Raw genomic sequence first — 11,613 nt, 5'->3', positions numbered from 1 at the left:
GGCACCAGCCTCTGCAAGCCAGAACCTTGGGTCTAAGAACTGAATTTTATTTTTCCCCCTTTCAGAGATGGGGTCTGGCTACGTGGCCCAGGCTGACCTCAAATGCCTGGCTCCAGAGACCCTCCTGCCCCAGTGCCCCCAGCAGCTGGGACTACAGGAGTGTACCACTGTGCCCAGCCAAGATGAAAAAAATTAAAAGCTTCAAAGGACTTCCTAACGTACAGTTGTGGGAGACCAACCTGGCACGTGCTGGGCCATGTGGCGTCAGGCACCCGTGCTGCTAGACTGCCCCGCTCTCCTAGGGTTTGAGTGACTGTGTCTTCCTGCCCAGGCTTGTCCTGCTACAGCCCCAGGGGTGAAGCTACGCTCTGCCGCAGTCTGGCTGGGCACAAAATCACGAGCCACTCACACCTTGTAGATTCAAACAGCAACTCTTTATTCCCCAACTCACACCGGCACTCTACACGCACGTTCTGGGAAAATCCACACTTCCACTGGGCTCTGCATCCCAAAATACTCTCTGAATCCCAGGAGAATTCAACGGGAACTCAAGGAGCGGGTGCCTGGAGGCAGCAGGATACGACCTATTCCCACCCTAATCCAGCAGGATCCTCCCTAAACCCGGATCCACCCTGGTCCTTGAGCAGGGTCACCTTACTCAAACAAGCCCATTTCCACAATGGAGAGTCCAACTTCCTTGTAGGCTGACAAGGAAATTGCCATGGTCATTCCTACTTAGCTATGGCTCTCAGCAACGCTCACCTGTTCCTTTGTAACATAACCCCTTGCCCTGTTTAGGATAGAATCTTCCGTGGAAGTGCCTTGTGTGTCCCCTTCTCTTACTGTGCCCTTGGGTGTGGCCTACCCAGGTGTCAGTCAACCTGCTGACAGTGGACATCATGAAGATTCTCAGCCCCCTGAAACCTGACCCCTTGCCTCATTTCAATAGCTTCCCTCAATAACAGGGGTCAGCGAATGCTCTCACTCTCTCTCTTCCTGCGGACCTTTAAGGTCAGAGGAGCCATCACAGCGACCCCAAATAAAAAGGTATTTGTGTCTCTCGTGTGGTTATTTTGCCCAGCCCAGTCGGCCCAGTTCAACTGGAGTGACCCTTGAGCCTTTTAGTCTCGAACAGAACTCGGCACATGGTTAGTAGAACCACTGATCTAAGATTTTATTAAATAATATTAAAATTTGGAAACCATATAATAGTTCCTGAAAGTATGAAAATCTTTTTTTTTTGGGGGGGGTACCAGGGATTGAACTCAGGGGCACTCCACTGAGCCACACCCCACCCTTGTTTGTATTTTATTTAGAGACAGGGTCTCACTGAGTGGCTTAGGGCCCTGGGGTTACAGGTGTGCGCCACCCCACCCAGCTAAAGTATGAAAATGTTAGTTTCGGTTCATTCCTTTGGTAACAGACCTTAAGGAAATGGTTATAATTTGACTTTGCAAATAATCCACAAGTCGGCCTGCTCTGGGATCAACACGCCCGTCTCTGTTCTGGCTGCTGGAACCAAACAGCGCAGGCTGGGTGGCTCGTAAACAACAAGAATGTCCTGCTCACGGTTCTGGAGGCCGAGGAGGCCCAGGTCAAAGTGCCAGCAGATTCTGGTCTGGTGACGGTCCCCTCCACAGGGACGGTGCCCTCTGAGGCACAGGGTGGAAGGGCTGAGGCGTGTCAGGCCTCCTGTATCGGTGCTAGCTCCATTCCTGAGGCCTCTACCCCTGGCCTGGTCACCTCCTAATGGCCCACCCCCTAGGACCTGTGGGTGGAGGACAGTGTTGACCACAGACCCCAACACACACAGCTCAGAGCAGAAACAATGAGCCTTCAGCTGACTCCACGGACTTCATAATCTTGCTCAGTAAAACGTGAACACCCTCAGGTTTTAAACTGCCATTTGTCATCAGTGAACTCCAGCTTGTTCCCCCTTAAAGGTCCCTGCGGCTGGGGAGGGAGCCCAGGGTACAGCACTTGCCTAGCAAGCTTGCTGCTATTGTTCCATCCCCAGCATCACAAACGGACAAAAAAAAAAAAAGATTCCTATTGACTTACTGATTCGTTCTTGAAGCTGTAGGACAAAATTCACCACGAGACCAAACAAGGACACGCTTCCTTTGCTGCCATTTGAACGGACCCGGTGACCTATGAGCCTTAGGCGTCCGACTGCAGGAAGAAACCAGCACTGGAAAGCTTTATTCACGAAAAACGAAAAACTTCTAGTTTATTAACAAGATTCACATAATAATAATTGTACAGTTCCTTCTCCGTAAGTGTCACTCATGAAACGGCCACTGTCTTTACAGAAGGGAGGAGCAGGCAGACTTTAAAGTCGTTCTGATAAATAGATGGCTGCGCTGCACCCGGCCTGGATCACGCTCTTCAGGACGGCGTATGCTGGGGCCTGTTAGAAACCACAAGAGGGGGTTGAGGGGTGGAGGGGCTGGAGGGGAACATGGGCGGTGAAACTGACCGACAGATCCACCCACGTATGAATGGCCCACTGCAAACCCACCTTCATGTGTCTACAAAGCACTGATTTAAAAATCAACAAATAAACCAAAGGAAGATCAGTTGACAAAGGAGATGGGGGAGGGATGGGAGGGGGGTAAGAGGACGCACGGGAGACTCAGACGGGTCTAACGATAGTCCACGCCTGCGGTTGTCAAAATGAACCCCAGTATCGTGGGTAACCGTAACCACTAATAAAATCACACCACAAAAACAAGAGCTGGGGACACAGAGCGTGTGTCCAACACTCGGGAGGCCCTGGGCTCAGTCCCCAGCTCTGCACAACAAACAAAAGCCACAGGAAACATGCCACGTGCTCACTTCTGTGTGAGTCAGGGCCACCAGGCAGAGTGGACTTCTCTGCATCAGAAATAACATCTAGGAAGCAATTTATTTTAACTTGGGACAAAAGCTATTTGAGAGACAGGAACGCGTCTGCCACTGCCAAAATCCTGGCATCACCCCGTCTCTCACAGGAAAGGGGACGTTCCGAGGCCCTGGGGACAGGACAGGGATCAGGCGGAAGCGAGATCCCACTCTGGAGCAGCGCGCGCTTGCTGGTCTGCTTTGGGGTGGTTCCCTTCGGCCAGCGCTTTACAGTGGGAACAGAAACCTCCACTCCCCAAAGCACCTCAGTGACGTCAGGTCCCTACCAATTCCGCGTCGTGGTCCAGGCCCAGGTCGTGGTGCTCAAGCTCTTCATCTCGAAACTTCTTTATCACCTACTTAAACAGAAGGAAGGTGCCGCAAGTCAGCGCCACTCGCCCGAGGTTCACCTTGTTCCAAAGGCCAACCCTTCGTGTCAGGTCTAGGGCTGGGGTAGGCCACTGTCCCCAGGAGGGGCCACAGAGAGCCAGTCAAGGCTGCTGGGTGCTCCCTGTGTGTGTGTGTGTGTGTGTGTGTGTGTGAGCCCCAATGCAAACGGTGGGCACGGCTGTGTTCCAATAAAACTTTATTTATAGAACAGGGGTGGACACAGGCTGGGGTTTGCCAGCTTCTGATTTGGGCTTTAAAAACTCATTGGTTCCGTAGAGCTGGGTGTGCAGGTACGCACCTGCAGATGCAGCCCACGGGAGGCCGAGGTGGGAGGATCACTTGAGCCCAGGAATTCCAGCCAACCTGGGCAACGCAGCAAGACCTCATCTCTAAGAACAGGAAAATGAAACTACCAAATTTAAACAGTTCCCCAATTTTATGGAAAATTATCTGAGGACATCTATTACTTCATCCATTAAGTCTCATTCACTCTTCAGAATCCACCAATGATAGGGATGTGCAGCAAAGCACAGGAGATGTCGGGTGTAGCCCTGCTCTCCCCACGCTGTGTGACCACAGCAAATGGCTATACCTCTCTGTGCTCCATTTTGTTCAAATCTTTTTATTTTAATTTTTTTAGGTACCAAGGATTGAACTCAAAGGCACCTGACCACTGAGCCACATTCCCAGCCCTATTTTGTATTTATTTGAAAACAGGGTCTCACTGAGTTTCTGATGCTGGCTTTGAACTCGCAATCCTCCTGCCTCAGCCTCCCTAGCCACTGGAATTACAGGCGTGCACAACCACACCCAGCCATTTTGTTCAACTTTAAAATGAGGTGCTAACAATTAGTTGTCTGAGTCATCCCTGAACATCCTTAGTCTGTCTTCTCGCCAACTGTGCCAATCTGTCCTTCCTCCCTCGGGCAGCCCCTTTCAAACGCCGTCAGTCACCTGAAGAAGCTCCTGGTATTTGTCAGGGTCCTCCTCCATCAGCGTCCTGATCTGGTTGTTGTAGTGATGCGCTATGGACTCCTCCACCGCCACGGTGCAGGCCATAGCGCCCTCCTTCCCCAGCAAGGCAGTCCCGGCCCCTGGAACCGCCAGACGCAGATTGATAAAGTAGGGACAGAAACCCCGGGGAGGCAGATGGCCTCACGCCAGGGATTCTCTGCACCAGGACATCTGAGGCCGGGTCATTCTTTGGGGCGGGGTGTGTGCTGAGCATTGTCAGATATATGACATCCCTGACCTCTGCCAGCTAGATGCCACAGCACCTGCTCAGGGGTGACCCCTGAAAATGCTTTAGATGCTACCGTGTGTCCCCAGGGTCAAAGTCAGAGGTGGGACCGGACCCCCTTAGACTCTGAATCACAGGGTGAGAAAGCTCTTCTCATTCCTGTGCTTCCCCCGTCCCCTGCAGGGCTGGGCACTGAAACCCAGGGCCTCGTGCACAATCAGCACGTGCTCTGCCATCTACCACTGAGCTGCCCCACCCCCCACACCAGTCCTCTTGAAACTTGACTTTGAGACAGGCTGGCCTTGATCTTGAGATTCTCCTGCCCCAGCCTCCCGAGCAGCTGGGATTGCAGGCGTGAGCCCCGCCTCATCCAGATCCTGAGGGTCTCTGAACTTGATTACTGCCAAGAGGAAGTCTGCTCTTGGGTGAGTGTGCCTCTGACCTTCTGAACAGGCTACTCTCCTCCCGGCTCCCTGTTTATAAGGGCTTGCAGCCTCAGGTTTGGACTCTGGGCCCGGGACAGTGTCTGGCAACAACTGAATTAGCCTCGCTTGTTCCCCCTCTTGTTTGTTTTTATTGTACTTTCTATTTATAGAAGAACACTTAAAGAAATTTAAGCAAAAAAAAAAAAAAAGAAAGAAAAAGAGAAAAAGGAAATCCAATCATTTAACTTAAAAAAAAAAAAAAAAAAACAAAAAACAAAAAAAACCTGAGTGAATGGGATCCACGTGTCACCAGACCCTGGAGACACCACACAAGCCTCACCCAGGGCAAAGCCCACCACGTTCCAAAAGGGCATGAGAACCGTCGGCCGGACCCGGAAGGCGACCATCAGCTCGTTGAACTTCTTCAAATGGTCCTTCTCTTGGTCCCACATTTTCTGTAAGAAGCAGGAGAATGAAGACAGGCAGGCGCTGCAGAGGCTCCGCTGGCCTGGCAGGAGGAGGTCAAGGGGGAACGGGGACCAGGACAACCGCGGTCGCCCCAGTCCCCAACGTCATTGAAAAAATACAACATCAGATTAAAAGGATTCTTTGTCACCGAGAAGGGAATACCAACAAACCAACAGAGGAGCCTGTCATCTCAAGTGCAGGTCCACGCACATGAGCAAGGCGCCTCACCCATTTCAAAACCAGGAGGACAGAATGTTAACTAGCTAATTCCCTCCAGGTCACTGGAAAGTGAGCACTACTGCTATCAAACGCAAAAAGCAGCATGGAAACAGCCAACACGCAGGTGGCCCTTCTGAGTGCCAGCTACTGTCAAATGGCTTCACACAAGTCACCTGCTCAATCCACAACCACCTGGTGAAGAGCAAACTATCATTATCCCCATTATACAGATGAAGAATGTGAGGCACAGAGAGGGTAAGTAATTGCCCTAGGACTCAGAGCAGGCAACTCATCTTGGAGGTCCCCACACCCCAACTACTGGCTTGAGTGAGCTTGGGATCTGGGGTGAAAGCACGGGTGAGTGTAAGTACTATTGGTATCAAATGTTTGAGCTGTTCATTATTCTCTTCTCAATGTTCTGGGTCACCGCCTGTGCACACCATGAACTCTGAATGCCACCCACACACGGTTGCGCTCTCTGGCGGGTGGCAGCACCTCCCTGGGGAAGGAATGCGTGACTGATGTGGTCATTCCTGCAAGGCCTTCGGATCCACCCATCTGGGGACCAGGCGGAGAAGAACAAGGAAGTGCCCACCTGAATGACCGGCCCCACGCTCGTCCGGCCCAGGACGGCCATCTGGCCCGCATAGATTCGGTTGGCTCCATATTCACCTGCATGATCCACCCGGATGATTCGGTCCAGGGCGGCGCGGTTGACGTTGTCTAAGGTCATCCCAGAACTGCGGGCCCTCGTGCCGACTCTGCTTCCGCAAGCTGCAATGCGGGTGTGGGTCCTTCATTACTCCCTCCCTTACCGCCTTCTGCACTGGGGACGTAGCAACCCTGGGCATCACACGTGCTAGGCCTCTACCACTGAGCCACATGCCCCAGCCCTTCTGATTTTATTTGGGGACAGGGTCTCGCTATGTTCCCAGGCCAGCCTTGAACCTGCAATCCCATCTCAGCCTCCCCCTATGCCACCTTGCCTGGCTGAGATACTTGACAGACAGGGGGCACTTTAGGACCAAGGTCATGAACGCCCTCCTCTGGGCAGACGTGCTGCAGTGTTGAACGTGGAAGTGTTTAGCAGTGCTGGGCAGTGTGAACCTGCAGTGTTAAAACACAGAAGCTCTCGCCTAACGATGTGGGCTTCCACTTCACTTTAAGGGTAGAGATCTGGAAAGGCCCAGCCTGTCTTCTCACCAGGGAATGGTGACCCTGGCGGCCGCTTCCAGGGGGCATGGTTCCCAGCTCACCCCCTCCTCCCCCTGTTCTCTCCAACCCAGGCTGTGGAGCGGGTGCAACCTCAACTCAAAACCACTCCCCGGCTGATCTCCAGGAAGCTCCCGTCCCACCCCACCTCAGGTATTCCACAAGCCTCTGCAGGCAAAGGTGGAACCCACAGCTGGCGTCCTCCTAAACACCACCCTGTGGGCACTGGGTCTTCAGAGCCCGGCCCTGAGGCTCAGTTTTTTTTTTTTTTATCTTTATCATTTGGTCCCAAATCACTTCAACCGAACTCCTCTTATCTTCAAAATGTAAACTCTTTAGGACACACTGGATTTATTTTTTAAAAACATCACTAAATGGTTTATCTGAGCCCAAAATTAGGGGATCTCAAGAAGTACCCCCCCCCCAAGAGAAGGGTTCCCCCCCGCTGGCAAAACGCTAGGCGCCACCCTGACTTGTTTACAGTCTCTAACACCGTAGCATGCTTAGGTGTCTAAGGTGGGTTTGCCCCATTTGGCAGATAGAAAAATTGAGACTCAGAGGTCAAGTAGTTGGTAGTGTCAACTCTCACCTACACTGGAATCATTTTGAAATGTGTTTCATGGCACTTATGCTGTGACTTCTGTATCTTTTCACAACCAGAATATGTGTGAAAAAACTTATTTTGGGTACACCTATGGTTCTTCCATTTAAAAATGCTTGAGGGCTTTGGACACAAGGTCAATGCATAGGCTTGGTAGAATCTGGGGTGGTTCTTAATTTGAACTTTTCTACCAGTTCGGGTCTTTAAACAAAGAAGTGTGGAGATGCGATTCCGAAGTATCCTGACTCTGCTTTGTTCTCCTCCTCTGCATGACCTGCTCCGTCTCGCTGAGCATGTCTGACTGAAGAGTCTGGTTGAGTCCAAGAGCCAGAGATCAAAGACCAGATGGGGTCTAAGACCTGCCAATCATACTACCCCACTCAGGGCTGTTCCATCAGACAGTGGGTCACTGCTGCCCATGGTCATGTTTCATGTGGAGAACAATGTGAGACCTTGCACAAAGTCAAGGTAGCCTGGCATAAGTGTCTGCCTCCAAGTCCAAGGACTGGGGCCTCCAGCAGACTGATCTCCTTGTAGAAAGGTGGGATCTAATAGTGGAAGTTGAAGAGTTGGCTCAATTTTTCAAAATTATCTTGTTTGCTTGTTCTTTCACTTGTACCAGCACCCAAAAACATATTATGGGAAACAAAGTTAGGGACAACCCAGTACATTTAAAAAAATTACTGGGAAATAGCAAGGGGCTGAGTATGCAGGTTGAGTTCAAACCTATACAGATTAACAGGGCTATTAACAGGCAACGGGCAGGATTATGTTTGTATTTAAAACAGACTAGACTGTTCCCTAACATGACTTCACTCTTCCAGATTCAGGCACCCTGCCCGAGCATGGTGGTGCATGCCTATAATTCCAGCAACTAAGGAGGCTGAGGCAAGAATATCACAAGTTTAAAGCCAACAATTTAGTAAGGCCCTAAGCAACTCAGTGAAACCCTGTCTCAAAATAAAAAAATAAAAGGGCTGAGGATGTGCTTCAGTGGTTAAAGGCCCCTGGGTTCAATCCACAATCCCCAAACAGAATAAAAAAGAACTACCAGATGCAGGCACTTGATAAGTTGGATTTTTTTGTCAGGGGTGGGGGTGGGGGGTAGTAGGGTTTGGGGGAGGGGGTGAGAGGCCTGGGTATCATAATATTTGCTATTTTCATCTTTTCACAATCTCAGCAAAGTATCTTTGTAAAGCATGAGATGGGCCCCAGAATGAAAATGCCTAGAATCAGAAACACATGTCCCTGGGTCTGCAGATAGGAATCACTTTTTTTGTGCAAAGCATAAAAGGACCAATTACAATTTAAAAAACAAAGAGAATGTTTTTCCAATCTCTAATATAAATCACACAAATCAGAATATTTTTTACATAAAAAAATTCCCCATAATCAGGGTATCCCCCCCATCCTCCCAGCAATGGGGACTGAACCCAGGGGAGTTCCACCACTGAGCTATGTTCCCAGCCCTTTTTAGTTTTGAGGCTGGTCTTACTAAATATCCCAGGCTGACCTCATACTTGGGATCTTCCTGTCTCAGCCTCCCACACAGCTGGGATGAAAGGCATACGCCACCACTCTGGCCAAAGTATTTCCTTCAAAGGGAAAACATATAATAATAAAACTTTTCTTCCTGAGTTATCATGAGGGTAAAATGTGATCTAGGAAGCAAAGTAATTTTATAAATAAGTGATTCTTATTATGTCACGCTCATCGGCTCAGCAGGAGTGCATTAAAATTCACATTCAACAACTCTTTGAGTTCTGATCGCATTATCGCATACTTTGCAATCTAGGGTCAGTGCCCTCAATTTTATCATTTTATATCCATGTATCCCATATCCAATGACGTTCCCTGGAAATTTTTCAGTGGTATAGGGGAGGATTTAAAAGCAGCTTATGAACTGGTATTAAATAACACCCGTCATTTTAACATTTAAACATCTTTAAATTTTAAATTCAAAAATTCGAATCCATTTATTAATCAAGGAAACATCTCCACTTGCAGATTGGCACACATGCCAATCTCCATTTTAAAATTAGCACATATTCTTGAGAATAGTGGGTAGCGTCTCATATTTGTAAGTGTATATAATAACTACATTTTTAGCAGAAAAACGGTCTTGGGCTCAAGCCTGGGCAGGCAATACTGTCTATACAAGTTCAAAATTTCGGTCTTCAGTGTATTTCAGGGCAGGTCTGCGATTACGTCATCACCCACGGAGCCACCCACGGAGCCACCCCTAAGCCAAAGCCCCAACCAAGCTTCACCTCCGAAATCCACCGGTCACTCTCGCGGGGTACTACAAACCCCGCCCCTCGGCTGACGTCACGCAGTCTCGCACCGTCGCGTGCCTGTGACGTATACGAACGTCTTCCCCGTGACCTCTCCGACCCGAACCTGAAGCTTTCCCCGGCCCGTTGACCCAACGCAATATCGCGGCCGCGCGTCCCCGCTTTACCTGAGAGGGGCCGCCGGGCGCCCAAGCGCAGCCGCCATAGGGAGGGAGCTGCCGCCGCCCCGGCGCAACTCATCTCCCGGCTCACAAAGCAGACGCTGTTTAGCTCTGCGGATCAATTGTGCTCTTGGCGCGGAATGATGATGTAAGCAGACGTAAAGAAGACGCAACTCGCCCTGGTACCAGTGGAAGCTCCCCAGGCCCACGCTTTCACGTGATTGGCTGAGAGCTGCAAATGGACCCAGTCTATTGGATGCGGTCCCTATCAATCACTCAGAAGCAACCTTGGGTTGCTATGGCGATAAGAATGCTAAATTGCTCTTAAGAAGGGTCTGGACAGGCTCAAGGTTTCTCATCGAAGTTCCCGGGAAAGACGACCAGGAGGGTTATTGACAGAGCCGTTGTACCTTTTGCTTTACCTCCGTGGAAGATTTTTCTGCTTCCTACTTCCTCTTCAAAACTAGAAATCAGTGGGGTGCAGTGGCTCACCTCGGTAATCCCAGAGGGTCTAGGCAGGAAGATCCCAGTTTCGAGGCCAGACTCAGCAATTATTAGCGAGACCCATAGCAACTTAGCAAGACTGTCCCAAAATAAATAGCTCAGTGGTAAAGCGCCCCTGGGTTCAATGCCCAGTACCAAAACAAAACGGAAAACCAAAAACACACACAGTAGAAATTACACAGTGAAACTCAGGTCGCCACGGGGTCAATAGTGTTGCCTTCAGTAGGCCCGACAGCCCACTTTAACTTTCTTCCCAGTCCTCAATTTTCAGATTTCCTACAGAATGTATATTGTACTTTGTACCCACTTTATTGCTGTGCCTTTATACTGTTGCAACTTTTTTTTTTCAAGAGGAAAAAATTGCAACATGTTCTCTTTTTAGTTGTAAGTGCCTTTATTTACTTATTTTAGAAAGAGAAAGAATTTTTTAATATTTACTTTTTTCAGTTTTCGGTGGACACAACATCTTTATTTTATTTTTATGTGGTGCCGAGGATCAACCCAGCCAGCTACCCGCGCATGCCAGGCGAGCGCGTTACCCAGCCCCTTTATTTTTATGTGGTGCTGACTATTGAACCTAGTCTAGGTGAGTGCTCTATCTCTTACCCCAGCCCTGCAACATGTACTTCTGAAAGCATATATCCACTAAGATGACAGTCCTACTTGTAGGGGGTCTACCCAACAGATATAACTTTTCAAATGAGTGATGTATTATATAAGGACAGAAAAAGAATCAAAGATGCACATCTGAAAGAATATGAAATAAAACGTTTGATATTGGTTAACATCAGAAGGTTGAGGCTTTCAGAAGGGGGAACTTTCATTTTGCACCCTTGGATTTTTTGTATAGTTTTCCCAAGTTTATTATAAAACATTTTAAGATGAACTGATCTTATAAAATTGAATTTAGATTGCTAGTTGTCTACAGTGTTCAAATTAATACACTATATAAACTAATTCAAAATTATGATGAATCATAAGTTCTTAATAATGATGCAATGTAACGTCTCACATAAAGCTACTGAAAGTATAAATTTGGCTCCTAAATGCCTTAGCATGTTCAAAATCTTTGCTAAAAGTCTCTAGGTCTCTGTTCTTAAGGGGGAAAAGTGTTGACAAACATGTATGATGTTCCAGTCATTTATTATTGGGATAATTTGGAAATAAAATATTCAGCGCTAAGGGAATGTTAAACTATGAATCATCTGAATGCTGT

The 11,613-nt window shown here is 48.9% G+C and overlaps 1 protein-coding gene across 2 annotated transcripts; it reads right to left on the bottom strand.

Moving 5' to 3' along the window:
- Window positions 1–2,200: 2,200 nt before the first annotated feature.
- Window positions 2,201–10,061, bottom strand: Coq7 (coenzyme Q7, hydroxylase). 2 transcript variants are annotated; one of them, XM_005323708.5, is made up of 6 exons: window positions 9,900–10,061; window positions 6,221–6,399; window positions 5,279–5,393; window positions 4,228–4,367; window positions 3,171–3,239; window positions 2,201–2,410 (listed from the first exon to the last, which is right to left on the bottom strand). In XM_005323708.5, the coding sequence occupies exons 1-6, from the start codon at window positions 9,970–9,972 to the stop codon at window positions 2,333–2,335; spliced, it is 654 nt and encodes a 217-aa protein (XP_005323765.1). In that variant the 5' UTR covers window positions 9,973–10,061; the 3' UTR covers window positions 2,201–2,332. The 2 variants fall into 2 exon arrangements, with proteins under 2 accessions (XP_005323765.1, XP_040133419.1); XM_040277485.2 differs by lacking the exon at window positions 9,900–10,061 and adding an exon at window positions 9,709–9,832.
- Window positions 10,062–11,613: the final 1,552 nt, after the last annotated feature.

This window comes from Ictidomys tridecemlineatus, chromosome 10, assembly GCF_052094955.1.
Source record: "Ictidomys tridecemlineatus isolate mIctTri1 chromosome 10, mIctTri1.hap1, whole genome shotgun sequence".
Classification (NCBI taxonomy): Eukaryota; Metazoa; Chordata; class Mammalia; order Rodentia; family Sciuridae; genus Ictidomys; species Ictidomys tridecemlineatus.
Note: the sequence above shows the minus strand (reverse complement) of the source record. Positions and strands in the feature narration are given on the sequence as shown.